At 50.9% G+C, this 27,687-nt stretch overlaps 2 protein-coding genes across 4 annotated transcripts; one reads left to right on the forward strand and one right to left on the reverse strand.

Annotated features, from left to right (window-relative positions):
• Positions 1–2,269: 2,269 nt before the first annotated feature.
• On the reverse strand, positions 2,270–26,013 carry LOC127693855 (serine protease 33-like). Of its 3 annotated transcripts, XM_052195065.1 has the most exons (7): positions 25,916–26,013; positions 22,248–22,306; positions 8,383–9,059; positions 7,791–7,953; positions 6,152–6,426; positions 4,827–4,990; positions 2,270–2,990 (listed from the first exon to the last, which is right to left on the reverse strand). In XM_052195065.1, exons 3-7 carry the CDS (start codon positions 8,510–8,512, stop codon positions 2,724–2,726), a joined length of 999 nt encoding a protein of 332 aa, XP_052051025.1. In that variant the 5' UTR covers positions 8,513–9,059; positions 22,248–22,306; positions 25,916–26,013; the 3' UTR covers positions 2,270–2,723. The 3 variants fall into 3 exon arrangements, with proteins under 3 accessions (XP_052051025.1, XP_052051028.1, XP_052051026.1); XM_052195068.1 differs by lacking the exon at positions 22,248–22,306 and having other exon boundaries at positions 8,383–8,519; positions 25,916–26,003; XM_052195066.1 differs by lacking the exon at positions 22,248–22,306 and having other exon boundaries at positions 25,916–25,996.
• LOC127693856 (serine protease 41-like) lies at positions 19,395–26,237 on the forward strand. The gene is made up of 7 exons (XM_052195069.1): positions 19,395–19,461; positions 19,557–19,583; positions 19,670–19,702; positions 19,913–20,081; positions 20,830–21,110; positions 25,405–25,562; positions 25,932–26,237. Exons 1-7 carry the CDS (start codon positions 19,395–19,397, stop codon positions 26,169–26,171), a joined length of 975 nt encoding a protein of 324 aa, XP_052051029.1. The 3' UTR covers positions 26,172–26,237.
• Positions 26,238–27,687: the final 1,450 nt, after the last annotated feature.

Raw genomic sequence — 27,687 nt, forward strand, 5'->3', positions numbered from 1 at the left:
GTGTGTGAATGTGTATATGAGACAGTGTGTGTGTATATGGAGTGTGTGTATGTATTGGGTAGTGTGTGAAAATGTATAGGGGGTTAAGTGTGTGTGTGTGTGTATGTGTGCATGCACATATGTATTGAATGGTGTGTGTAGATGTGTAAGGGGTTATGTGTGTATGGGGTGGTGTATTTGTGTATGTGTATTGGGTGGTGTGTGTGAGTATGTATAAGGGATAGTGTGGGGGTATGGGGTGTGTGTATATGTATTGAATAGTGTGTGTGTATATATATATATATATATATATATATATATATAGGGATGTGTGTGTGTGTGTGTGTGTGTATGGGGTGTGTGTATATGTATTGGATAGTGTGTGTGTATATATAGGGGTGTGTGGGGTGTGTGTGTGTGTGTGTGTGTGTGTGTGTGTAGGACTGAGGACAACATACATAAGTAGTCTGCTCCTACCATGGGTCCCAGAGATCAATATGAAACCATTGGGCTCAGTGATGAGTGTCTTCACCCGCTGAGACGTGTCACTGGCCCTCTCCACCTCCTGTACAACCTTGCCAGCCCAGCTGACGCCCTTCTCTGGCTCTAGGCCGTCCTTTCACACTGAAGTCTGCATCCGCCCCAGCCACTAGGGGACCACAGACTGTCCCAAAACAGCTATAGAACTGGCACCTCAGGTCCCCAGGCCGGTGGCATCTCCTCAGCAGAGTCCTCTGCATCCTGTTCTTAACAAAAGTGAATACTAGAGACCCCGATGGACCATCTGCTCCACAGAACCAGAGCCAGAGTCAGAGAGCGCCCTCTGGTGATCTCTAGCTGGCCTTTGAGCTGCCTCTGAGCGCTACGTGCCTGCTGAGTTAAAGGATGGATAGTGGAGGAAAAGATGGAGGAAGTAGAAGAGGAAAACGAAGCGCCCAGGCTGTTGGAGTCCCTAGGGCCACGGGGATCAGTCACGTGAGGAGTGGACCTGCCTGGGCTCCCACAGCGGCCTGAAGCCTGAGACAGGATCTTCAAAGCTCAGAAGAGCCTTGACTGTTCCCAGGCCCCTGAGGGGATTAGATTTTCTTCCCTGTCCCCTCTGCTCTGTCTCATTAGGCTGCCACTCCACGGGGCTCCCGAGGAAGTGGAGAGTGACAGTCAGAGGCATGTCCCAGCTGGGCAAAGCGTGAGTGTCTTTCACGTGAGGAGAGAGTGAAGGATGTCCACACGCCTCCCTGAGGTTTTGTAGGAGCATCCAGGCGAAGGAGAGTCGGGAACACAGGGAACCGCACCGCGGTCATATCTGACCGTTATAACTGACTGGCTGAATGATTGATCTGGAGACAGGTATGGGCTGGTTACCTCAGCAGGATGGCTGTGCGTATGGGACATGCCGTATCACCTGAGGACCGCCCAGCACATCTCCATCACCACTGCAATCCCCACTCCTGTCTGCCACTGGGCTATCAGGAGGCCCTGGGGATGGGGGTGGGGGGCGGGCAATGGATGCCTCTGGGGCTGACCAGGCATGCAGGAGATAGCAATCCCGTCACAGCAGGCGAAAAGAGTGAAGGTGGACCTGAGCCAGAGGGGACCTGTGGGACAGGATGACCATTGGGCCAGGGGGGTGTCCTGAGACAGGCTGAAGCTCCCAGCGAAACATGATGAGTGTGCCCCTCCTCTGGCCCCCTTTTCCTTACGAAGCTCCACTCCCATCCTCCCCATTGCCTGGGCTGCCCAGGGCACTGCCCTCAAGCGGAACTATCATATACTTGGGGAGCTGGAAACAACCCCAGCTTGGCACCATACCAGAACTGTTTACACCCAAAAGTGTGAGCTGGCATCTCCTCTGCCCAGCCTGGGAGCCCCGCCCATAGCCCAGGGGTTGGGGCTCACACCTGCCAGTATACTGAGATTCATTCTGGTCCTACCAGTGACCTCTAGGATTTACCTCTTGCCCACCTATGAACCTGTAAGTGACCCCATGCCTTACTTGTGACCCTAATACTATCCCAGTCCTACCGATGGCCCCAGAATCTTCCGGAAGTCCTCTGCCATCCCTGTAAGCACGGAAGCTGGGCTGGATAAGCTAGAGTTTCCAACTCTTCTTTTTTCTGCTTCTGAGACTGAGAGACTTGGGTGGGCCAAGAGCATTGTATGCACAGGAGTGTCAAGAATCTGGTGACACTATCTGGGTGATATTAACACATGTGGGAGGCATGGCACCCCTCTGGGTTCCTGTGGGAGCTGAAGCCCATACACATAGAAGCCACCACGATGTGGGAACATGTATGTTGCTGGATCCAGTCTTTATTAGTTCAGACACAGATACACTAGACAAAGACTCACCCAGTCACAGAAGCCACCAAAGGATACCTGGAAAGGTGGCTGTGACCTGTGTTCCACCCAGGAGTGAGAGGCAAGAAAGACTCTTGCCCCTCTGTCCCTGGAAACCCACAGGCCCCAAGGGTGTGAGAGGCAGCTCAGGGTCCAATGTGGGGGGGAGGGGCAGGAGAGCAGAGCTTAGGTGATGGTCCCGAGGTTCTTAATGGTGTGGGAGCTAGGAGGCTTCTGTGGGGGTGAGGAGAGGATCTCTAAAAGACAGCGCATGGATGGGGACTTGTCTGCAGGTAGCTGTGCGAGGAGGGCACAGGGCAGGGGTCCGTGAGAGAAGTCTCGCCAGCCTGGAAGCAGATCAAGGGTACCAGTTCCAGATACGGGTGTTGAGATGATGAAGTTGTTGGTCAGAGGCCCAGGAGGCAGAAGGTGCTACTGAGGGACATGAGAAACAGCAGCATGCCGGAGAGTGGGGTCCTTGAAAGGCTGGGGGAGAAACTTTTTCCTTCTGTGGCTGGATTCGATATTGTGTCCTGAATCCATGAGACGTAGAAGCTGACGTTGGTGTAAACGCCCGGCCTCTTGGGTATAGCACAGTCGGATCCCCAACTCACCACCCCTGCCTGGATCCAGATGCCATTAATATCACAGACCAGGGGACCTCCGGAATCACCCTGAGGAGAAAGAAGGGATACAGAGGTGTCAGTGTTGCCTGAGCCACTGCCTTCATCACATAGCTAGAAAACACAGGGTTCTCCAGCCCAGTCCCCCCAGACTCTCTCCATCGTCCGTTCAGGATCCAGGAATTAGAAGTTTCTAGAAGTTTTCAGGGGCAGGTGGTCTGAGACCTGTCGGTTCCCTGAGAACCGCTAGGGATCCCTGGCAGATGGGACACCTGACCTAGTGTCTAAACAAAATATGAATGTCTGCCGCAGCTGCGTGTTCAGGGCTTCTGACTGTGCTCCTTGCTTTAGCTTGTTTGATTTTATCTAAAACATCTCCTTGAAGAAACAATCAAGACATTTTTGGCAGTCAGGGTGTCAGGGTGTGTAGAAGAGCAAACGAGAAAGGATAAAACGAACCACGCTTGAATGTGGCCTGCTCCTGCTGACTATGCAGTCAAAAGCTTCTAGTGTTAGCGGAGATGGGGCTGGGGGGCGGAGCATGGGATCTGATCCCAAAAGAAAACTTTCAGGATAGAGGTAAGATCACAGTCATTTAATTCAATCTCCCTCTCTCTCTCTCTCTCTCTCTCTCTCTCTCTCTCTCTCTCTCTCTGTGTGTGTGTGTGTGTGTGTGTGTGTGACTCTGTGCGACTCTGTTTCTCTTTGTCTTTCTCTGTCTGTCTGTCTGTCTGACTGTCTCTATATCTCTCTGTTTCTCTGTGTATCTTTTTCTGTGTGTCTCTTACTCTCTTTTCTGTCTCTTTGTCTTTGACTCTGTCTGTCTCTGTGTCTCTCTGTCTATCTCTCTGTCTGCCTCTGCTTTTCTCTCTCTCTGTCTTTCTGGATGTGACTCTGTCTCTCTTTTTGTCTCTCTCTCTCTCTGTATCTCTCTGTCTGTATCTATATCTCTCTGTTTCTCTGTGTATCTCTCTCTGTGTCTCTCTCACTCTTTTCTGTCTCTTTGTCTTTGACTCTGTCTGTCTCTGTGTCTCTCTGTCTGTTTCTGCCTCCTCTCTCTCTCTCTCTCTGCTGAAGGTGGAGCCCAAGGCCTTGCAAACGTTTGGTAAACACTCCACCACTCACCCACACTCCTAGCTCTCTGGTCATATTTATTATGTTATTTGACAGAGGTGAGGCATGTGTGGGAGAGGTGTGTGCCATCCCGTGTGTGCATGTAGGGGCCAAAGGTCAGCACTGCATGTCTTCCTTCATCACTCCCCACCTACCCTCTCACTGGACTTAGGAACATGCATTTTCATTGGCTGGGCTGACCAGCAAGCCCTGGAACGTGCCTGCCTCTGACACTTCACCCACCCCCACGACTGGGTCATACACTTGTACTATTGTACGAGTCTTTTTGTTATTATTATTATTATTTTTCTTTCCAAGACAGGGTTTCCCAGGCTGTCCTAAAACAACTCCCTTTGTAGACCAGGCTGGCCTCAAACTCGGAGATTCACCTGCCTCTGCCTCCTGAGTGCTGTGATCAAAGGTGTATGCCACCACTGCCTAGCCATATCTGGTTTTTTGTCTCTCTTTTTTAAATACATGACGCTGAGGATTCGAGCATCCAGTCCTCAGGCTTGTGATGCAGACAATGAACCATCTTCTAGTCCTTCATAGTCCTCTGACTGTGCTAATACAATATTTGGAAGGGAAACAGCATCTGGGAAAACTTTTTGAAGTGTGTATGTGTGTGTGTGTGTGTATGTGTGTGTGTGTGTGTGTGCACTGCTGTTGTTAAGATGCCCAACCCTCCTGGAAGGTTCCTGGTGTGGTTGGGAGGAGCACCCTGCCCTCTGGGGCTGCTGGTGAGGTGGCACTGTCTGGATGTGGCTGACTCACGTTACAAGCATCCTTCCGTCCTTCCTCGAAACCAGCACACATCATGCCTTCAAGGATGGCCGGCTCCGTGCTGGAAACGGAGTTCTCCTGGTAGAGGTTATTGCAGGTCTGGGCATCGATGATAGGCACCTGCAACTCCTGCAGGGTAAAGGGTGGTGGCAGCTCTGGGGTTGGGAGAGAGCAGAGTTAGAAGAGGACATGCTGTCACCTCCCAGCTCCACATGTCTACCTGAACCCTGTGACCAGGGCCATCTCTTCTGCTCCACTGATCAGGGCCTTGTTTCCCCCACAGGAGACTCTGAAAGCTTTGCAAAGGTGTATCTGAGGGTGGGGTGGTATCCGAGGTGAGGACATAGACACCCTCATGTCCCCAACCTGGGAGACACATGGGGTTTGCACAGACCTCTGCTGCCATGTATCTCCCCAGAGTCCCTCTCTGTGTCTGTTAAGAGTTTCTCATTTGATCCTGGAGCATTGCGGCTAAGAGGCCAGGATTACATAGCACTGGCAAATGTTGAGAGCCAAAGAGGGGCCCTCCCTAGAACCCCAAAAGGTTTGAGGCCCAGATAATACCTTAATTTCAGGCTTCTGGTCTCCTGAGCTGAGAATGACTGCCTATCTGATTTGCCCGCATCCTCAGGACACTAAATCAAGATGAGATTGTAGAAATGATGACAGAGATGAGGACCATGCAGATGACAGTTGGAAATGGAAATGCCCTAATCCCAGCACTTGGGAGGCAGAGGCAGGAGGATTTCTGCGTTTGAGGCCAGCCTGGTCTACAAAGTGAGTTTCAGGACAGCCAGGGCTACACAGAGAAACCCTATCTTGAAAAAAAACCAAAAAAAAAAAAAAAAACCAAAAAAAAAAAAAAAGGAAACGGAAATGCCTTTAAAAGCATCATGCTGCGTACCTCCGACATTAAACCCACTGGGTTTAGAACTCATTGGGCAGAGGAAGAACCGGGACCCCATTAGATAGTGAAGGCTGCCCAGTCAAAATGATACCCTGATAAGCACTGTCCACAAGGGCCTGGCAGCAAAGATGGCAGGAAGGTTGTGATGCAGGGCAGGTCAGCATCTCTTAGCCCAGAGCTGGATGTAACACCATCCTTCTGGTTATCAGATCCTAGGAGGGCATCTGGAAGCTGGCAGCAGCCAGCTGGTGATGAGCTGTGGCAATGTTGCAAGGCACTCTCTGTGAGGACATTTTTTGCATGGACTCCCTATGGGTCCTGTTTGAGGGTGAGGACTGGCCTTAGGGAAGGTGTCAAGACTGGCCCTCCCATTCTCCCCCTACCCTGCCACCAGCTCCAAAATCCTTACGTTGATTTATGCCCGTGTTCCCCCAGCCAGTGACCCAACACGTGGTGCCAGGATCCAGGGGGTCGCCAGGCTTTGGGAGGCAGACAGGAAGCATGTAGTCATTGAAGGAGATGGGAGATGCCAGCTGCACCAGGGCAATGTCTCCGCTGCTGTCCTCCTCTGATGAGTAGCTGGGGTGCTTGACAACCCGGGCCACAGCTCTCACCTCCCCCGGTTCAATGACATCGGGGTAGGAGGAGATGGTGCCCAGCAGAACTGTGTAGATAGACTGGTCCCTGGGAGAATGGAGAGGCCGGTGGGTGACAATGAAAGACAGTCTTTATGCAGAGGCTCTGATGCTGCTACTGGGCTTTGCTGAGAGTTAAGCACACACACACCCCTTTAAGTGGCCACCATTAATGATCATTGTTGCCCATAAGTCTACTACCATAAGTCAGCTGTGGGACACAACTAAGAAAGTCAAGTCGCCCATCCAAAGGCCACCTGGCTATTGGGCAGTATATTCAAGACTTTGGACTCTTGGGACCTAGACAGATAGGTCAGTGTGTAAGAACGCTTACAGTACAAGCGTAAAGACTAGAATTTGGATCTCCACAACCCACATAAAAGACAGACTCCAGGGTATACAGGACAAAATGAGAAGCCCTGTCCCAAAAATCAAGGTGAGGGCTGGAGAGGTGGCTCAGTGGTTAAGAGCACTGCCTGTTCTTCTAGAGGATCCGAGTTCAATTCCCAGCAGCCACATGGTGGCTCACAGCCACCTGTAATGAAGCTGGTGCTCTCCTCTGGGCTATAGGCAGACCACTTACACATATTAAAGAGAACACTGCACATATAATTTTTTTAAAAAAATTAATTAAAAAACAACAGCAACAACAACAACAAAAAAAAAAAAACCAAAGTGGACGGTAAGGAGTGAGCCCTGAGGGTGACCTCTGACCTCTGATCATCACACACGCACTGTGGCATGTCTGTGTCCGCATTCCCACACATCCATGACCACACACTTCACTTATGCTCACACAAAGACCTTAGGTTCTCAACTGTCCCCCACCTTCTCACTGTCCCCCACCTTATCTCCCTTCCCTGTGTGTGTGTCTGTGTATCTGCGTGTCGGGGTGTCAGTGGGTACACATGTTCCTGCACACGTACAGAAAGCGCAGGATAACCTCAGATGTCCTGCTCTCACTCTTCGCCTTGAGACAGGGTTTCCCACGTAGCCGAGAGCTATACTGGTGGTCAGTAATCCCCGGAGAGCCTCCCGTTTCCACATCTGCCCCGAGCGTAGGCCGCACTCAACTTTTTGCGTGAACTCGGGCAGGGGATTTAAACTCAGACTGCCATGCTTGTACGGCAAAACCCTCTTACCCTCTGAGCCATCCCCTCTCCCCTGAGAGTTGATTTCGGGGGAATAAGAAGATTAGGTGACTGACCTACCAGGGCCAGGTAGACAACCTGGATGGGTAACTGAGACACTAAACTGACAGGGCCCTGCCTCCTCTCCTGCCAGAGTCGGCAGAGGCTGTGGTACAAATGGAGAAATGGAGAAATGAAGTACTCTGAAAGGAATATAGGGAAATCCAGAATGTAGGGAAATCCAGCTGGTCCCAGCCCACACGACCCGTAGGGAGGTACTCACTGGTTGAAGCAGTGGGCAGCAGTCAACACCCAGTCCTCAGAAATCAGAGATCCCCCACACACGTGCTCTGACTGCTCCCTCAGGCTGACCTGCCAAGGCCACTGGCCAGGCTGGGCATCCTGTCCTGACACGATGCGGCCTGATACCCTGGGACGTCCACACACTGCAAGGAATTGGTTGGATTAGGTAACACATGGCTATCCTGTCCTTCCCTATACCCACAAGCCTGGCTCATTTGTCACAGCCCCTGGGAACTTGACCAGTATGGGTCTGAGGATGTCTCCTGTGCCTGGCTCCTAACAGTACCTGCCTGATATAAGGCCGGAAGGAGCCAGGATCAGACACCTCTCCGAGTCTGCCTCCAAACCTCGGATTCTGCTGCCTCCCTCCTATAATCCCAGCACCTGAAGGCTGAGTTAGGAGGATCAGGAGTTCAAGGTCAGCTTCAATTATGCAATAAGATGGAGGCCAGCCTGGGCTACAGTGAGACCAGGACTCAAAATGAAAAGAAACAGAATAAAACTAAAAACAAAACAAACAAAAAACCCCTACATATCTTCCTGAAACTCCTGCTCCCCACTCCCCATCTTACCTGAATCCAGGTCAATGCTGCTCCTGCCTCTCACAGTAGACAGGCTGTAGGAGCCAGTTGTAAGGACCTCGCTCCCCAGAAGGACTCCGGGAAAGAGGAGAAATAGAATGGCAGGCAGGGCCAGCTCCATGATACACCTGCTGGGACCAAACACTCCAGGAAGGAGGAAGAGTGACTGCAGTTCTGGTGTAGTTTCAAGGCTTGCCCTGGGGTGGGGCTCAGCCTCCACACCTGCCCTGCAGTCTTGGGAGAAGCGTCACACCTCCACTGTCCCTGGGCACAGAGACCCTGACTTCCCTACATGCGTCATGCTCTGGGGTCCTCTGGTCCTCCCCTTCCTGATCCAGGAACCGCGGCATGCGCAGCCCTCGACTTTCTTTGATGCAGAATCGTTTGTATAGTGTGCCTGGCACTTGCACCAACCACAGAGGCACCCTCGGGACCCTTCATGTCCATCACTGTCCACCAGAGGGCAGCCATGGGCCTGACTCTAGGCAGAAGGGCGTGCCAGCCTTGGGCTGGAGTGGGTAGACATTCTTTCAGACTCCCGTGGTGTTTGCCTTCTCTCTGAGCTTCTGTTCTGTTGGCCACTCTTCACTCAGTCTCTAGGCAACCCCTTTCAAGAAGGATTCCTCCCGGAAAGGCTCACTGGCCTTCCAGACACCCAGATGCCCCCACTGAAATGGAGAGTGTACACAGTTAGCGCATCACCAGCTGCAGTGTGACTTTGATCACTGTAAAATAACATTATTCTTCAGAACGCTAGTCTCCGATCCCGTCTTATCCAGTATTAAAGTTTCTACATCCATGTCCATCCTGTGTGCGATGTGTTCACCAATATGTTTATAATTTAAAATAAAGAAAGCAAGGGCTTAGGAAACAGCTCAGCCAGGAGTCCCTGCCTGAAGGCCCAAAGCTCTGTGTTTGGTCCCCAGCACCTGCATAACCAGGTGTGCTGGTGTAGCACACACCTGCAGTCCCAGGACTCAGGAGGTAGAGACGAGTGAATCAAAAGTTCAGAGTCATCCTAGGCTAGAGTACTGAGTTGGAGACTGTGGTGGTTTGGATGAGAATGGCCGCCCCCCTGGGCTCATATATGTGAATGCTTGGTCTCCAGTTGGTGGGGCTGTTTGAGACCGACTAGAAGGTGTGGCCTTGTTAGAAGAGGTGTGTCACTCAGGGTGGGCATTGAGGTTTCAGTAGTCCATGCCAGGCCAGTTTCTCTCAACTGACGGCTCAGGATATAAAGTTCTCAGCTTCTGCCCAGAACCATGCCTGCCTATCTGCCACCATAGTGATCATGTACAGTCCTCTGAAACTATAAGCTAGCCCCCAGGGAAATGCTTTCTCTCCTGGATAGCCAGGCACGATGGTATCTACTCGTAATCTGCTAGGGAAGCAAAGACAGATCACTGGAGCTTGCTAGCCAGCCAAACCTCATCAGCAAGCCCCAGGCTCCACTGAGAGATTGTCTCAAAATAAACAAACCGGGGTAGAGGGATGGAGAGACGCTCGGCAGTTAAGAGCACTTGATGCTTTTCTAGAGGACCAAGCTTGGATTCTGACATAGCCGCTCACATCATCTGCAACCTTAGTTCTAGGATTCGGTGCCCTCTTCTGGCCTCTGTGGGTACTGCATGCATGGGATGCACTTGGATTCATGCATGCAAAACTCTCAAACATATAACATAGAAATAAATCTTTAAAGAAGGAAGGAACAGTGGCACATGCCTTTAATCACAGCACTTGGGAAGCAGAGGCAGGCGGATTTCTGAGTTTGAGGCCAGCCTGGTCTACAGAGTGAGTTCCAGGACAGCCAGGGCTATACAGAGAAACCCTGTCTTGAAAAAACCAAAACCAAAACAAAACAAAAAACAAAAAACAAAAAACAAAAAACAAAAAAAAAAGAAAAGAAAAGAAGGAAGGAAGAAGGGGTATAGACGGCATGAACACCTGTGTAAGCATGCACACACACGCATGCACACATACACACACACACACACACAGAGGTTCATAGAATTGTAAGATAAGATTCATAAAGGCCCTCCCTTGGGTTATAAAGGCAGTTAATGATTTCTCAGGGGAGGGAGTGTATCTCTTGCAGAACTGCCTCCACTTTGAGTCATCCTCATCTAGTGTGTACTTCCGGCCATGCAGCTGCCTTTGAGGGGCCCACGTTCTAATCAGTAGCCCAATATCGACCCACTAGTTCACTGGGCTACCCGCGGCCTGAATCTCGTCTAGTCTGTCATTGGTTGGTGTCCTGTCTGGATGAATAGGCAGATCTGTTATTTTCTCTCCCAGGAAAAGTCATATAATACTCTCTAAGGAAATGAAAGGAGAGGGGAGGGGTGGTGAGGAAGGGGGCGGAGGGGGGAGGGAAAGGAACGACATGGTGGGGAAGATTGGGATTAGGAAAAAGCGATTGTGTTGGAGAATTCCTCCAGGACAGATCCAGTGCCTACGCTGTCCTTAGGTCTCACACCCATCCACAACCCTTTCTGTGTTTCCGGGTACCTGGTTCCCCGCTGGGTGCAGTACTGGTAAATATCCCTGGGCCTCTGAAGGATTTTTCCAGGATGGCAGGGAGCCATAGACGCCTCCTTCCCAGGTACGTCCACCATGTTCCTCCCTTCAACAAGCATTGCTCTGGGAATAACCGACACGCAGTGCTTTGCCTCCACAGCCCTCACAGCCTAGCACACTTCCCCCCCCCCACACACACACACAGACTGATACCTGGCATGCACAAACCCGCCTCCAATTCGCCCTGCCTTGCGATAGGATGGGGATCCTAGGGCCCGGTTTGCTGTTCGGATTTTTCAAACCCTTTATTTTAGTTTAACAATTCTTTTCCTAAAATGTATTCGTTTTTATGTGCACGAGTGTTTTGCGTGCATGTGTGTGTGCTTGTGCGTCATAGGGCGGCCGGAAGAAGGTGCCAAGTGCTTGGAACTGCAGGCACAGACGGCTGTGAGCTATCATGCGGATACTGAGAACCAAACTCTAGTCCTCCACAAGAATAGTGAGTTCTCACTGGGCAGTGGTGGCGCACGCCTTTAATCCCAGCACTCGGGAGGCAGAGGCAGGTGGATTTCTGAGTTCGAGGCCAGCCTGGTCTACAGAGTGAGTTCCAGGACAGCCAGGGCTATACAGAGAAACCCTGTCTTGAAAAACCAAAAATAAATAAATAGTGAGTTCTCTTAGCCACTGAGCCATCTCTATAACCCAACTTTCTGTTGTGGGGGAAAAAATGTGTGTGTGAATGGATCCATTGAATGGATCCATGCATGCAAAACTCTCAAACATATAACATAGAAATAAATCTTTAAAGAAGGAAGGAACAGTGGCACATGCCTTTAATCACAGCACTTGGGAGGCAGAGGCAGGCAGATTTCTGAGTTCGAGGCCAGCCTGGTCTACAGAGTGAGTTCCAGGACAGCCAGGGCTATACAGAGAAACCCTGTCTTGAAAAAACCAAAACCAAACCAAAACAAAACAGAAAACAGAAAGCAAAACAGTGTGTGAATGCATGTGCATATGTTCAAGTGTGTTGTGTGTGTATTTGTGTGTATGGGCGAGGGCACATGTGAGTGAATATGTGTGGAGAGCGAGGCTGGCACTGGGTGTCTCCCTCAATTGTTCTCAACCTTCTTTTCTTTTCTGGACAGGTTCTTTCCTGTGCCTGGAGCTCACTCACTTAGCTTAACTGGCTGATCGGCGAGCCCCAGGGATGCTCCTGTCTGTGCCTCTAGCCCTGGGATTACAGACATAAGCCATTATCCCAGCTACTTACGTGAGTGCTGGGGTCTGCATTCATCAGGGTTCTCTAAAGAAACAGAACTGATGGAGAGAGAGAGAGTAATGTAGTGTGGGTGTGCACTCGTGTGTTTTTAAACACATTATTAGAGTGGCTTACAGGCTGTGGTCTGACTAGTCCAATAATCATTGTCTCTCAAAAGAAAGATCAAGAATCCAGCAGTTATTTGGTCTGTGAGGATGGATGTCTCAACTGGTCTTCAGTCTGTTGGCATCCTGAAGAAGCAGGTTTTAATATCAGCAAAGGAGCACAACCGCGTTGGGACAGAGGAACTTGCCGCAGAGGACAAGCAGGCAAAAGCAAGCGCTTCCTTCTTTCATGTCCTTTTAAGTAGGGCTGCCACCAGAAGACACGGACCAGAGTTCTAGGTTTTTCCCTCCCACCTCAAACGAGCTAGGAAATCCCCCACAGGTGTGCCCAACTGTTTGGATTTTTGTCAAATTGACAACCAAGATTAACCACCACTGTTTTGACTGAGCCATCATCTGTCTAGATTCTATTGTGGAAAACATTTATTACATGTCACCATAGCGATACAAAGAGACCCCAGCGCTGTCTCCACACCTAAACAGGCTGCAAATGCGGAGCTGATGTTGCATAGCGTTTCCTTCGTTCTGCTGTCTCAGTCCCACAGCCCTCGCCTCTGCTTCTCCTAAACCTTCCTTCGTCTGCCGGCTCTGCTCCACCACCCCTCTCTTCAGCTGAAGCACTTTCCAGAAGTCACAGCTCACAGTCCTAGCCACGCCCTGTGGTCTCACTGCTTTTGTCTGACGTGTACAAAGCGCCTTCCCGGTCTTTCTGAGAGGAGCCAAGCAGGAATGGTGTGCGCCTTTAATCCCAGTACTCGAGAGGCAGTGGATCTCTGAGATGGAGGCCCGCCTGGTCTACAGAAAGACTTCCAAGACAGCCCAGGCTACAGAGAAACTCTGTCTTGAAAACAAAAATTTAAAAAATAAAAATAAAAAATTCTTTCTAAGGGAAATTTAAGAGGCTGTTGTTCGTGTTTTATCTCAGTTTTCTTTGTTTTTTTCTTTTCTTTTTGCAATACTGAGGGTTGAACCCAGGCCTTGTTTATGCCAGGCAAGTCTCCTACAGCTAATCCATCCCTAGATCTTTTGGTCGATGTTCTACTTTCTTTATGTTGCTGTGTGTTGAGAACACAAAGGTTCTTGTGCTCACCAATGAGTACTAGAAAACTCAGGAATGTTAAGCCCACAGAGCTGTCTCCTCAACAGAAGAGGATGTCTTAGTTATGGTTCCATTGCTGTGAAGAGACAACATGGCCACAGCAATTCTTATTGATTGATTGATTCATTCATTGATTGGTTGGTTGATTGATTTTAGTTTTTTGAGACAGGGTTTCTCTGTGTAGCCCTGACTATCCTGGAACTCACCCTGTAGACCAGGCTGGCCCTGAACTCAGAAATCTGCCTGCCTCTGCCTCCCAAGTGCTGGGATTAAAGGCGTGCACCACCACGCCCAGCCACAGCAACTCTTATAAAGGACACTTAATTGGGGCTAATGTACAGTTTCAGAAGTTTAATCTGTTATCATCGCAGAGGGAATCATGGCGGCATCCAGGCAGACTCGGGACTGGAGATGGGGCTGAGAGTTCTGCATCTTGATCCACAGCAACAGGAGACTGTGTGCCACCCTGGGCAGGGCTTCAGCATAAGAGACCTCAAAGCCCACCCCCACAGCGACACACTTCCTTCAACAAGACCACACCTACTCCAACAAGACCACACCCACTCCAACAAGGCCACACCTCCTAATAGTGCCACTCCCTGTGGGCCAAAAATTCAAACACATGAGTCTAAGGTGGGTCATACCCCATTAAACCATGGCAGAGATAAATAACTTCATTTCTGCTCGCCTTCCTTCCTGCTCCCACTCTGTCCCTCCCCTCTCCCCGCCTCCCCATTCCCTTCCCCTCACTCCTTCCCCCTCTCTCCCTCCCCTCTCCCCATTCCCTTCCCCTCACCCCTTCCCCCTCTCTCCCCATTCCCTTCCCCCTCTCTCCCTCCCCTCCCCCCTCCCCATTCCCTTCCCCTCACCCCTTCCCCCTCTCTCCCCATTCCCTTCCCCCTCTCTCCCCATTCCGTTCCCCTCACCCCTTCCCCCTCTCTCTCTCCCCTCTCCCCCCTCCCCATTCCGTTCCCCTCACCCCTCCCCCCTTTCTCCCCATTCCCTTCCCTCTCTCTCCCTCCCCTCTCCCCATTCCCTTCCCCTCACCCCTTCCCCCTCTCTCCCCATTCCCTTCCCCCTCTCTCCCTCCCCTCCCCCCTCCCCATTCCCTTCCCCTCACCCCTTCCCCCTCTCTCCCCTTCCCTTCCTCCCCTCTCTCCATGTGCTCATGGCCGGCCTCTATTCCTCTACTTCCCTACTCTCTTTCTCTGCCTCTTAACTCTCCTCCCCCATGCCCTGAATAAACTCTATTCTGTACAAAACAAAACAAAACACACAAAGGCCATTTCTGCCCAGAAGGAGATGGTCTTAGATTTTTTCAAGCCCTCCTTTAGTAAGGGCTCTTAAACACATCAACCTCTCGCCAGAGGTAGGGACAAAGAAAGGCTAATAGGAAACGGGGGTTGTGGACCTGTTTACAAATAATCCTTGTGGACAATCCCAATCTTTGTTGTCAGTAGTCCAGTCCAATAGCGTACACCAAATACAAATCAGTAGTAGCAGTTCGATCCAGCAGAAACCTCGAGGCTCTGCCAAATCGGCACTGAGGCAAGAAGCAGCCAGAATACCACCAAAAATTCTTTGGTACATTTCTCTCTACACAGTCTCGACAAGCGAAGATCAGTGAAGAGCAGCAAGATGCCACCAGGCGAACCAATGCGCTGTCTGCTGGGCTCTACCTAGACTCTTTCCACACATCACTCATCCTCTCAACTGTCTGCCTCAGCAAAACCTCCTCCTCGAGTGTCTGCTTCAGCATCGGCTCATAAGACAGCTTCCAGAAAAACATCACATGACACAACCGAGTCTCCAAAGAAATCAGAACTTTCCACTTCAGTGGTCCATAGCCTCGATGACCCTGTGATGGGTCATACATGGCTCCCCCAGACTCCCCCAAGCAGGACTGGGGGTAGTTGATGCCTAGGTGACCTCTGTGCCCTCCGCATGCTCCAGACCACACCAGAGCCTCCCCAGGCCCTTAAGGTAACACATGTAGCCTATCTCTAGAGCCTACCTTCATGGAAGAAGTGACGTACTTTGAGAAGAGTTTCAATGTAATTATGCCTCATTGTGCACACAGGATTACATTATACCAGGAAACTTCTATCCAAACTGTACTGTTCTAAATATTTCTGCAATCAACTGCCTGGTGTCAGACTCTAAAGGTTTGCGCCAACGCTGGCTACCGAGTCCTGCTGAACTGAGTTCCTTCTTGCCTCTTGCCGACTGTTACTCTGCTGGCCCTGGTGTGTGCAGAGCTCCCCACAGCTGTGATTTTTAAAAAACAAAACCCTGATAAAAATAGTTTAGGAGGGCCGGAAAGATGCCAAGAGAGCAAAGATACTTCCCGCCGAGGCCAGGGACCTACATTCCATCCCTGAACCCAAACGGCAGAAGGGAGAACCATCTTGTAGGAGTTGTCCTTTGAGCTCAACACTCACCAGCGTACACACTCACACACACCACACACACACACACTACACATACACACCACACACACACACACACACACACACACACACACACACACCACACACACTACACATACACACCACACACACACACACACACACACACACATACACACACTAATAAATAAATATAATTTAGGAGTTAGAGAGAGGGCTCAGCTGTTTTGTTTGCTGCTCTTTCAGAGGATCAGAATATGGTTTCTGGAAGCCACATCAGACAGTTCAAAACCAACTATGACTTCATTTCCAGGGATGCAAGACCCTTTTCTGGTCTTCTCCAGCACTCAAACACACACACACACACACACACACACACACACACACATCAAATAAATCTATTTTAAAAAAATTTTTTTAGAAACCAGAGAGAAAACCAGACAAGGGCAGGTCAGTGGTGGCGCACACATTTAATCCCAGCACTTGGGAGGCAGAGGCAGGCAGATTTCTGTATTTGAGGCCAGCCTGGTCTACAGATTGAGTTCTAGGTCAGCCAGGGCTACACAGAGAAACCCTGTCTGGGGGGGGGGGGGGGGGGAACAACAACAACAACAAAAAGAAAGCCAGACATGGTGGAGCATGGTGGCCAGCACTTAGGAGGCAGAGGTAGGCTGATTTCTGTGAGTTCAAGGCCAGCTTGGTCTATAAATCGAGTTCCAGGACAGACAGAGCACACAAAGAAACCCTGCCTCAAGAGAGCAAAATAAATAAATAATATTTTAAACTTACTTTATTTTGTATGTATGAGCGTTTTGTCTGGATGCATGTCTGTGTAGCACCTGTGTGCTTGGTGCCTGCAGAGGTCGGAAGAGAGAGAGCATCCGATCCCTAGGAGTGCAGTTGCGGACAGCCCGCCATGAGCTGCCTCGTGGGTGCAGGGACCGGAACCGAGAGCCTCGGCAAGGACAGCGAGTGCACTAACCACTGGGCCTTCTCTCCAAAATAACTCTTTAAAAAATTAACTGGAGGGGGGGGCTAGAGAAATGGCTCGGTGGCTAAGAGCACTGACTGCTTTTTCAGAGGTCCTGGGTTCAAATCCCAGCAACCACATGGTGGCTCACAACTGTCTATAATAGGATCTGATGCCCTCTTCTGATGTATCTGAAGACAGTGACAGTGCAAACAGAATTCATGTACATAAAAAATAAACAAATGTTAAAACAAACAAATGAACTAATTAATTAATTAATAAGGCCATGCATGGTGGTACACACTTTTAATCCCAGCACTTGGGTGGCAGAGACAGGTGGAGCTTTATGAGTTCAAGGCCAGCCTGGTCTACAAAATGAATTCTGGAGCTATGTAGAAAGAGAAACTCTGCTTCAAATTAAAGAAAGGAAGGAAGGAAGGAAGGAAGGAAGGAAGGAAGGAAGGAAGGAAGGAAGGAAGGGAGGAAGGGAGGGAGGACGGGCAGTGATGGCGCACGCCTGTAATCCCAGCACTTGGGAGGCAGAGGCAGGTGGATTTCTGAGTTTGAGGCCAGCCTGGTCTACAGAGTGAGTTCCAGGACAGCCAGGGCTACACAGAGAAACCCTGTCTCCAAAAAACCAAATCCAAAAAACCAAAAAAAAAAAAAAAAAGAAAGAAAGAAAGAAAGAAAGAAAGAAAGAAGGAAGGAAGGGGGGAGGGAGGAAGGAGGGAGGGCTTATTTTGTCTCACAGCCCCAGGCTGCAGTGCACCATCACCACAGGGAAATCACAGGGTGGGAGCTCAGAGCTGCTCACTCTGCGCCCGCTGTGAAGACTCGGAGGCGCCATGCTCAGACCTCCCTCCTTTGCGTTCAGCGTAGTGTCCAGCCCCGAGGCAGTGCTGCCCCCATTTAGGGTAGGTGTTCTGGTCAGTTTTGTCAACTTGACATAAGTCACCTGGAAGGAGAAACCTCACCTGAGGGACAGCCTCCACCGAACGGGCCGCGGGCATAACTGCTGGACTTTGTCTTATTGTTGCTAAGGAAGGGCCAACCCTGGTGGGCAGGATCACGCCTGGGCAGATAGTCCTAGAGAGTCTAAGAAAGCAGGCTGAACAAGCCCCGGGAGTGAGCCAGTAAGCAGCACTCTTCCACGGCCTCTGTTTCAGTTCCCGCCTCCAGATTTCTGCCCTGGCTTCTTTAGACGGTGAACTACAACCTGTACACCTGTACGTTGTCACCAAATAAATCGTCCCCGCACCCCTGGGAGCCAAAATGAACCCTTTTTCCCCTTATTTAGTTAGTTAGTTTTGAGGTAGAGTCTCTCTACATAGCCCCAGAACTTACTACGTTGATCAGGCTGGCCTTGAACTCCTAAAGATCCACCAAGTTACTTTTGGTTTATTGCAGCAACAGAGCAAACTATGACAGCATGTCTTCCCAGTTCAGTTAACCCAGCTGAGAGCGTCCCTCACAGGCCCGCATGCAGGCCCAGCTGATGGAGATAACCTCACTGAGGCTCCCTTCCCACATGATTTATGATTCCAGATTCTGTCAAGCTAAGGGCTAAAATTAGCTATCGAAATTATCCAGTGATGGAGACCAAAACCAGGACCCTGGCACAGCTAAGCAAACATCTTACCACTGAGCCTTCTCCATAGATCCTCCTGGTGCAGGTGGACCGGTCTTCACTCGGGGTTGTTGCTCGGGGCTGGGTTAACTTACTGAGAGAAGTAAGCATTGTCCCTTGGTCTGGGCTGTTGAGGTAATCTAGAAGCATATGTCTGATTTTTACTTTTATTTATTTTTTATTTTTTTGGTTTTTTGAGACAGGGTTTCTCTGTGTAGCCCTGGCTGTCCTGGAAGTCATTCTGTAGACCAGGCTGGCCTCTAACTCAGAAATCCACCTGCCTCTGCTTCCCAAGTGCTGGGATTAAAAGCATGTGCCACCACTGCCCGGCCATATGTCTGATTTTGATAGGTGTCCTTTACTGTATAAACCGTGACCATGATCATATTACATCCTCTGAGTTCCGTGAGAACTTCTGATCAGTCATGGAGGCAGGGGGTTTGGTGTGGATGTCCAGCTGGCTGTGCATTCAAAGTGACCCAGCATGGTTATATAGGCCCTGACATGTCTCCGTACAAAGGGCGAGAGTGTCTGGTGATCCCCATATAGTGTGTAGGGTTCATTGCGTGGTAACAGGTAGAGTTGAGGGCTCTAAGCTCTGTCTGTCCTCAAATAGGGCCAGCCTTAGTTCAGAGTGCCCAGCAAAGGCCGTCGCTTTTAACCACACATGACACAAGCCGGCGTACCCTAAGGCCTGTTCGCGAGCTTTTCCTAGGAGTGCTGGCTGAGGGCCAGCGCCTTGGTCCTACAGAAAGCTGTGAGTAAGAGCAGAAGAGAGAAGCCATCCAGCTCCTGGGCTCTGACAAGAACAAGATGGCCGTGGTTCATCAGCTGATACACTACAAGAAAGTGTGTGTGTGCTTTGGGACCTGTCTGGAGTCGAGCTGGGACAAGGCGGCGGTGCAAAGCGCAGAGTGTGCGGCTTCTCCCCTAGGGGGCGCCTCTGAGCCCGTGGCTGCAGGACGTGGAAGCTGGGCTGCGAACTTCGGAGAGGCAGCCATGGGTGTGCAGGGCCGGATGCTGCTGCTCCTGCTGCTGCTGCTGTGCCTGATGCTGGAGAAGCCTGGTGAGCTAAGGAGGTGCATCCGCCATGCTGGGGGTGCTGGGGGAGCATGGGGAACTCGGAGGCCCGCTGAGGCTCACCTTCTCACCTCCACCCAGGATCGCGCGAGGAAAGCCAGGCTGCAGGTGAGGAGCCACGGTCCCTGTGAGAGACCCCGACAGAGGCCAGGCGCAGAGAGGTCGCCTCAACTTTCCCACTCCTCCCCCCACAGGTCTCAAGACCACAGACATCAATCTCCTCTCAAGTGACTGATGGGCTCTGTGGAGGGCGGGGTGTCTGCGAAGCACGTGGGAAGGGTTCCCGCGCCATCTCCGGCCTCGTCAACAGACCCTCAGGACCCTGGAGGAAGGGGGCGCACGGTTGCATGGTTCTCCCCCCCCCAGACGCGTGTACCCCAGGGGCCCCAGGAGCCCTCTTGAGTTGCTCAGCCTTGTGTCTTATCTGTCTGTCCCAGTGCCCTGTGGCCACCGGTATGACATTCGGTCCCGGATAGTGGGCGGGATGGAATCCGTGCGAGGCCGCTGGCCGTGGCAGGCCAGCCTGCGCGTGAAGAAGTCCCACCAGTGCGGAGGGAGCCTGCTCAGCCGCCGATGGGTGCTCACGGCTGCACACTGCTTTAAGAAGTGAGTCTGGGATGGCTGGAGCCCGGTGGGGCAGCCTCCGTAAATCCTGAGCTCCGAGGATGAACAGGAGCTGCTTAGGATCAAACAACCTCCCTTCCCCTTGGCCCTGCAGGGAGCGCCACGCTGATTCTTCCCGGATGTCTTATTCAAACATTCCCATGCGGTTTGGGGTATAGTCATCTATGCTCACTGCCCCCTACCAAATCGAACCAGGAAGGCGCAGGTCTCATTCCAAACCTTCCCCTGGAGGAAGACGAGGCAGATCCTAGGCGGTTGGCTGGTTGGTTGGTTTTGAGGTGCTATATAGCCCAACTTGGGCTTGAACTTACTTAGCAGAGGATGACTGAACTTCTGATCCCCTTGCCTCCTGACACGCTAGGATTACAGGCGTGCACCTCCATGCCTGAGCCTATACAATGCTGGGGAGTCAAACCCAGGGATTCAGTCATGATAAGCACACACTCTGCCAACTGAGTTCCATCCCCAACGCCATAATAGATATTTATTCTAGTCAGAGAGGCCCAATGTTCTTAAGAAGTGACCAGACCACTGGGGACTGTGGTCTTCCTGTTTCTCTCCTCAGAGTCCTCAGAGGGACTCTGGTTATGCCGTCTGGGCTCTCTTCCTGCAAGGGGTTCTCAGCAAATAAACCGGCCCCATGGCATCTCCTCACACAGGGATCCGGTGGGCTCAGGTGGCCAGCCGTCCTCCCCCCCAGGGTCCTGACCGCCTTTTTCCTCCCTGCTAGTTTCCTTGATCCAGAAAAGTGGACGGTCCAGCTTGGGCAGCTGACCTCCAGGCCATCTTTCTGGGACAGGAAGGCCTATTCCGGACGGTACAGGGTAAAGGACATCATCGTGAACTCCAAAGACAAGCTGGAGTTCTATGACCTCGCCCTGCTGAGGCTGGCCTCCCCGGTCACCTACAACAAGTACATCCAGCCCGTCTGCGTGCGGCCCACCACCCTCACGTTCCAGAGCCAGCCCAGGTGCTGGGTGACCGGCTGGGGAGTCCTTCGGGAGGATTTGAGTGAGATTAGCAACGGAGGGTGGGCACGCGGGTGCGCTCTCTCTGTCCCTTCTTTCAGCCACAGCAGGCCCCGAAGCCCTTCCCTGGTCTCTGGAGCTCCAAGAGCCTCCTGCCTTTCTCTCAGCACCCCCCCCCCAGGTCCCCTCTATTCTAGAGCAGGTGTGGGCCAGTGGCCAGATGCACAGGAGAGGGACAGCCAGGTGTGAATTCCTCAGCCAGAGTGGGTGTCTAAGGCCTTCTGAGGATTGTCTCCTTGACACTGATTTAATTTACAAGCCCCAGCATAGGAATGTGAACAGTGTTGGAATCACACATTTTAATACCAGTGAAAGTGTCACCATTATCATGCCTCCAAGTCCTCACTAGGTGACACATTAGCCTCCAAGATCAGGTGTGTTCAGAGAGGTGAGACCATAGGCTGTCACCTCTGTCTAAGTGCAACATTTTTGTCATTTCAAAAAGAAAGCCTGGTCTACAGAGCGAGCTCCGGGACAGCCAAGGCTACACAGAGAAACCCTGTCTTGGAAAACAAACAAAACCCTCAGTGGGCATTGTGGTATAATCCCAGCCCTTGGGAAGGGAAGGCAGGAAGGTCAGGAGTTCACACCTGTCCTATGCTCAGTATCCTGGCTCCATACCAGGTTTGAGACCAGCCTGGACTACAAGTAGCCGTGTCTCAAAAACAAAACAAACCAAACAGCACAAGAAAACTTCATACCCTCTGCCATTTCTCTCAGTCTCCTCATTTCCCTAGATTCCGTAGCCCTTGGCAACCCAGATCTGCTTTCTGTCTCTTTGCTGGCTCTGGAAATGCTACGCAAGTCCAGTCAGAGGAAAATGGCTTTTTCTGTCGGGATTCTTAAATCCCAGTGTCTTCAGTGTTGCCCCCTTGTGGCCTTAGTGGGAACTGCTTCTCTTTAAGCTGTAATTCACTTGCCATAGAAACCCTACAGAGTGCTCCAACCCCATTTAGCGTGCTCACAATACTGTTCAACTAGGGACCTTCATCCCCACCCGGCTGCACTCCTCATGAGCCCCTCCCCACAGCCCCTGACAACCCAGCTTTCTGAGCGTGGAGCCATCGTTTTCTGCCCGTAAGTGAAATACAGGTTGTGTCCTGAGGCTTCATTCACATACCAGCCATCTTTAATATTCATCCTTTCTTCTTTCCAGCTTGAATGCCTTTATTTCTTCCCCTAAAAAAATTATATTCATCCACTCAAAACAAACCAAACAGCACAAGAAAACTTCATACCCTCTGCCATTTCTCTCAGTCTCCTCATTTCCCTAGATTCTGTAGCCCTTGGCAACCCAGATCTGCTTTCTGACTCTTTGCTGGCTCTGGAAATGCTACGCAAGTCCAGTCAGAGGAAAATGGCAGTGTGCATGTGCATTATGTATTTGGTGTGTGTGTGTGTATTGTATGTGTGCATATGTGTGTTGTGTGGCATGTGTGTTGTGTGTATGATATATGTGCATGGTGTGTGTGTGTTATATGTGTGCATTTGTGTCATGTGTTATGTGTGTATATGTGTTGTGTGTATGTGTGTGTATGAGAGAGAGATAGAGAGAAATTTTCAAAGGGAGTTGGTTGTCTTCTTCCGTTGTGTGGCCTGGGGCTTGAACTTGGACCATCAGGCTTTGCTCTGACCACTGAGCCATCTCACCAGCCCTCATTTCTCCTCCTTGCCTAATTGCTCTGTCTAGAACGTCCAGGATATCATGGACAAGAAGGAGGCCTGCCCACCTCATTGTTACTCAGAGCGAAAGCTTTTTGGTTTCTGCCATTGAGCACAGTTTAGCTGTGGCTTTGTGGAGTAGTTTCCTTTGGACCCTAGCTGGCTTAGAAGTTTTAGGAAAAAGCAGGGAATTTTGGGTTTGGGGGTTGGGGTGGGAGGGAATATGTGCATCTTCATGTGTATGTGCACATCCAGGTCCGGGAGTACCACAAGTATGCGTGTATGTGTGTCAAGAGGTTAGAGGTCAACCTTGGGTGTCTTCCTCAAATGCTGTCCACCTCAGTTTTTATGCATTAATAAGGTATGCACACACAAAACATGCATACATAAAAGCATAGATTTAATTTTTACTTATTTGGAGAGGAGTGCATGCATACGGCAGCATGCGTGTGGAGGTCAGAGGACAAGTAGCGGGAATCCCTTCCCTCCTGTTCCCATGTGGGCTCTGGGGATAGAACCCAAGTCGTCGCACTCAGCAGTAAACGGCTTTACCAGATGAGCCGTCTCTATGGCCCCACACTGGGTTTAGTTTTGTTCTTTTGAGTCAGGGCCTCTCGGTACCATGAGCCCACCAGCATTGCTAGGCTGGCTGCCTGTGAACCAGAGACCCTCCTGCCCCGCCCGCCCCCGCCTGCCCAGCGTGGGGATTACAGCCCCACAGGAACATGTCTGGCTATTGAATTCTGCTTTCTCATGTGACAGACTGTAGAATTTGATCAAATGCGTCTCTGTGCTGACGGAGACCGTTGTTTCTCTGCCGATGTGTGCCTCTGCTGTGCTGATTCCCCACGCGGGCCCCTGTGTGATGGGACCCTTGTGTTTACTCACAGCCTTTCCTGCGCTGACGGCCTCATTCCTGCGTGCCGAGATGTGTTTGTGTCTTTTATTACTTATTTATTTATTTTTTATTATTTGTTGAGATAGGTTCTCTATCTACATAGCCCTGGCTGTCCTGGAACTCACTGTGTAGACCAGACTGGCCTTAAACTCATGGAACTCCACCTGCCTCTGCCTTTCTAATACTGGGTGGAATTTAAGGCGCGCAGCACCACCACTCAGCTTTAGGAATCCTGAGTTCTGGCTTTCATTTTGGCTTTTATGTTTGTCTGGCTTCAACCCTTGGGTCTCACTGGCCGAGTGTGTACTTCAGGAAGTGTTTCTCTGGTCTGTTTTTAGGGAGAGTTCAGGAAGGATCACAGATCTTTTTTTTTTTTTCACATTGGCAGAATTCACCAGTGACTCCCGTGGGCACTTTCCTTTGTCAGGAAATCTTGATTGCTGACTCTATCTCTTTGTTTATTATGGCTCTGTCTTGAGTCTGTTTAACGGTGTATGAGATTCCTGGGATTTTTCTGTGTCACCTTGGGCGAGAGGCTATCTAATTTGTTGGCATACAACTCAGTCAGATTTCCTTTTTGTCCTTTTTTTCTTTGAAGTATAATTGGTGGTTCTTACATTATTGTGATATACATGTTAAGCATGATGGGTAGTGCTGGAGAGCTGCCTCAGAGGTTAAGAGTGGTGACTGCTCTTCCAGAGGTCCTGAGTTCAAATCCCAGCAACCATATGGTGGCTCCCAACCATCTGTAATGGGATCTGATGCCCTCTTCTGGTGTGTCTGAAGACAGTGACAGTATATTCATACACATTAAATAAATCTTTAAAAAAAAAAAAAGAAACGAAAAGAAAAGAGAAAGTAGTAACAGATGCACACCTCCACACCTGGTTTCCCATGGCTTCTGGGGACTTAACTTGGGTGATTAGGTATCTGTGGGGCTTGAACTCTGGTCCTCAGGTTTGTATTGCAAGTGCTTTTTACCCATGAGCCCATCCTATTGGCCCTGGGAATATTTCTTAAATTTCATCTTATTTTGTGTGTGTGTGTGTGTGTGTGTATACCTGAGTGTGTGTATGTGTATGTGCACATGTGTGTTCAACTGAGTGGGTGTATGTGTACATGTACCCAAGTGTGCACGCACGTGCACACACATATACACACACACACACACATCAGAAGAAGCACCAGATCCCACGGAAATAATTATAGACAACTGTGAGTCTTCCTGTGGGTTCTGGGGACTAAACCTGGGTCCTCTGCAAGGGCAGTGAGTATTCTTTATCAGTTTTCCAGCCCCAACCTGAGACCATTTTAAAGACCATGTTTTTCTTTGTAGTCTAGGCTGGCCTCAACCTCACAGTCCTATCACCTCTGTGCTGAGGGGCCAGGCATGCACCACCAAGCTGGTGAATTTGGGAATCTCCATCTTGGGATCCTGTGTCCCCAAACTATCTCAGCCCCCCTAACCCCTCTCTGCCTGTGCTCCAGCAAAGGACTCCCCCACTGGTACAATCAGGAGCTAGCCCTTCCAGCACAGACCTGAGGGACTTGGGGGGACTTCAACACTTCCCTCCCTACTGTTTCCTTCTGTCCTACTGGATGTCTGTCCATGCTGTGGGGTGATCAGCATGAAGATCACCAGCATGTAAGCTGTGTCCTCCTGTCCTAGAGAGTAGAGGAGACCACAATGCTATGCTCTTCACCCTCCTACCTCCAGAGCCTCTGCCACCACCCTATCACCTCCGAGAAGTACAGGTCACCATCCTAAACAACAGCCGGTGCCGGGAACTGTTCAAGATTCTCTCCCTACAACACCTGATCACCAAGGACGTGTTCTGTGCCGGCGCTGAGGACGGGAGCGCGGACACGTGCAGCGTGAGTGTGCCTGGGCCTCTGAGGAAGCCCCCCTCCCTCCCGGCAGGCTGCAGAGCTCGCTCCAGTTCTGCCCTCAGTTCCAGTTCTGCCCTCAGCCTGCCTTCGCTTCGCCTGCGAGAAATCACGTGTGGCCTTTAATTACCCAGCCTATACACCCTCCTCTCATTTCCCACTTAGGATTTTTTTCTCCTTCATCCCTGAGACCCTCAGAGGTGGAAACCATGGCCCCGATAAAGAGGTTGAGGCTGCAGCTGCCAGGGGGAGACCTCACCCAGTCTTCCACCCCGCAGTGTTCCCTGTCCCCGTGGCCTCTTCCTCAACCCCACCTACCAAACCAGCAAACCCACGCTTACCCACGCTGCTCCTCAGGGTGACTCAGGAGGACCCTTGGTCTGCACCGTGGATGATCTCTGGTATCAGGTTGGAATCGTGAGCTGGGGCATCGGCTGCGGGCGGCCCAACCTGCCTGGCATCTACACCAACGTCAGCCATCACTACAGCTGGATCGAGACAGTGATGATCCTCAACGGGGCAGTCAGGCGTCTCCCGGCCCAGCCGCTGCTGTTCGCCTCTCTGCTCCAGGCTCCCTGGCTCCTGAGGCCCGCCTGAGCCCATGATGCTGCAGCTTGGGCCCAAAGTAGCTTTATCCTCTGCAGCCCCAGGATATCCGGTGTAGGGAAGGGACATCCTGCCTCTCCGGGTTCTTGTCTTGTCTTCTTTGTCAATAAACTCGTTGTGCATGTCTGAGTTGGCAGGACTTTACGGGGACCTTGTGACTTCCTGGACACTTCCCTGTGTTCATCTTGAGTGATCCAGCCCAGGGCCCATGGCAGCTTGGCTAGGCTTTGGTTGCAGACACCACCAGTGACAATGGAGTGTGGACAGAAGCCCCAGCTCCACGGGAAGCTGAGGTTCCTGACTATGCAGAACAGAATTTCAGGACAAACTGGTATCTAGTTAGAGCTTCTGCTGTGGTGGTAAAATACCACAGCCAAGGCTGACAGTGGTGCCATATACCTTTAATCCCAGCACTCGGAAGCAGAGGCAGACAGAGCTCTGAGTTCAAGGCCAGCCTGTTCTACAGAGGGAGTTCCAGGACAGCCAAAGGACAGGACAGAGAAAGCACGTGTGCATACACACACACCACCACCACCACCACCACCACCACCATCAAAATTAACTTAGGGAGGAAAGGGTTTATTTCAGCTTACAACTACGGGTCACACTCCATTACTGAGGGCAGTCAGGGCAGGAGCTCAAGGCAGGGACCACATGGAGGTAGGAACTGAAGCAGAAAGTGTGGAGGAAGCTTGCCTCTCATAGCTTACTCATCCTGCTTTCTTATAAAAGCCAGGATCACCCACCCCAGGATGGCACTGCCAACAGGGACCTGTGCCCTCCCATCTCAATCCCTAATCAAGACCACACTCCCCAGACTGTGCACAAGCAATTTTTTTTTTTACTTGTTTGTTTTAGCTATTCAAGATAGGCTGCACTGGCTGTCCTGGAACACATTCCATAGACCAGGCTGGCCTTCAACTCAGATATCTTGCCTGCCTCTGCCTCCCAAGTGCTGGGATTAAAGTACGCCTAGCCAGCCAGGCGTGGTGGTGCACACCCTTAATCCCAAAACTCTGGAAGCAGAGGTAGGTAGGTCTCTGTAATTTCAAGCCCAGCCTTGTCTACAAAGTGAGCGACAGAGGAACCCTGTCTTCCAAAAAACGGGCTGGAGCGATGGCTCAGCGGCTAAGAGCTCTGCTCTTCCAGAGGTTCTGAGTTCAATTCCCAGCAACCACATGGTGGCTCACAACCATCTGTAATGTCCTTTTCTGATGTGTCTGAAGACAGCTACAGCGTACTCACATACATTAAATAAATAAATCTTCGGGGAAACAAAAGTGAAGTACACCCAGTCAGATCTTGTGGGGGCGTTTTCTCAATTAACCTTCCTTCCTTCCAGATATGTCAGGCTTGTGTCACTTGCAACTTGACGGAAGCCGACTGGGAGCTTATTCGAAGGTTTGACTCGGATCTCTGCATAGGCGTGACCAGCTTCGGTTCCTTGGCTAGGGTAGACCACCCACCAAGAGCAGCCTTAAGGGAGAAGGTGTTAGGGTCCAGGAGT

This window comes from Apodemus sylvaticus, chromosome 10 (genome assembly GCF_947179515.1).
Source record: "Apodemus sylvaticus chromosome 10, mApoSyl1.1, whole genome shotgun sequence".
In the NCBI taxonomy this organism is placed as follows: Eukaryota; Metazoa; Chordata; class Mammalia; order Rodentia; family Muridae; genus Apodemus; species Apodemus sylvaticus.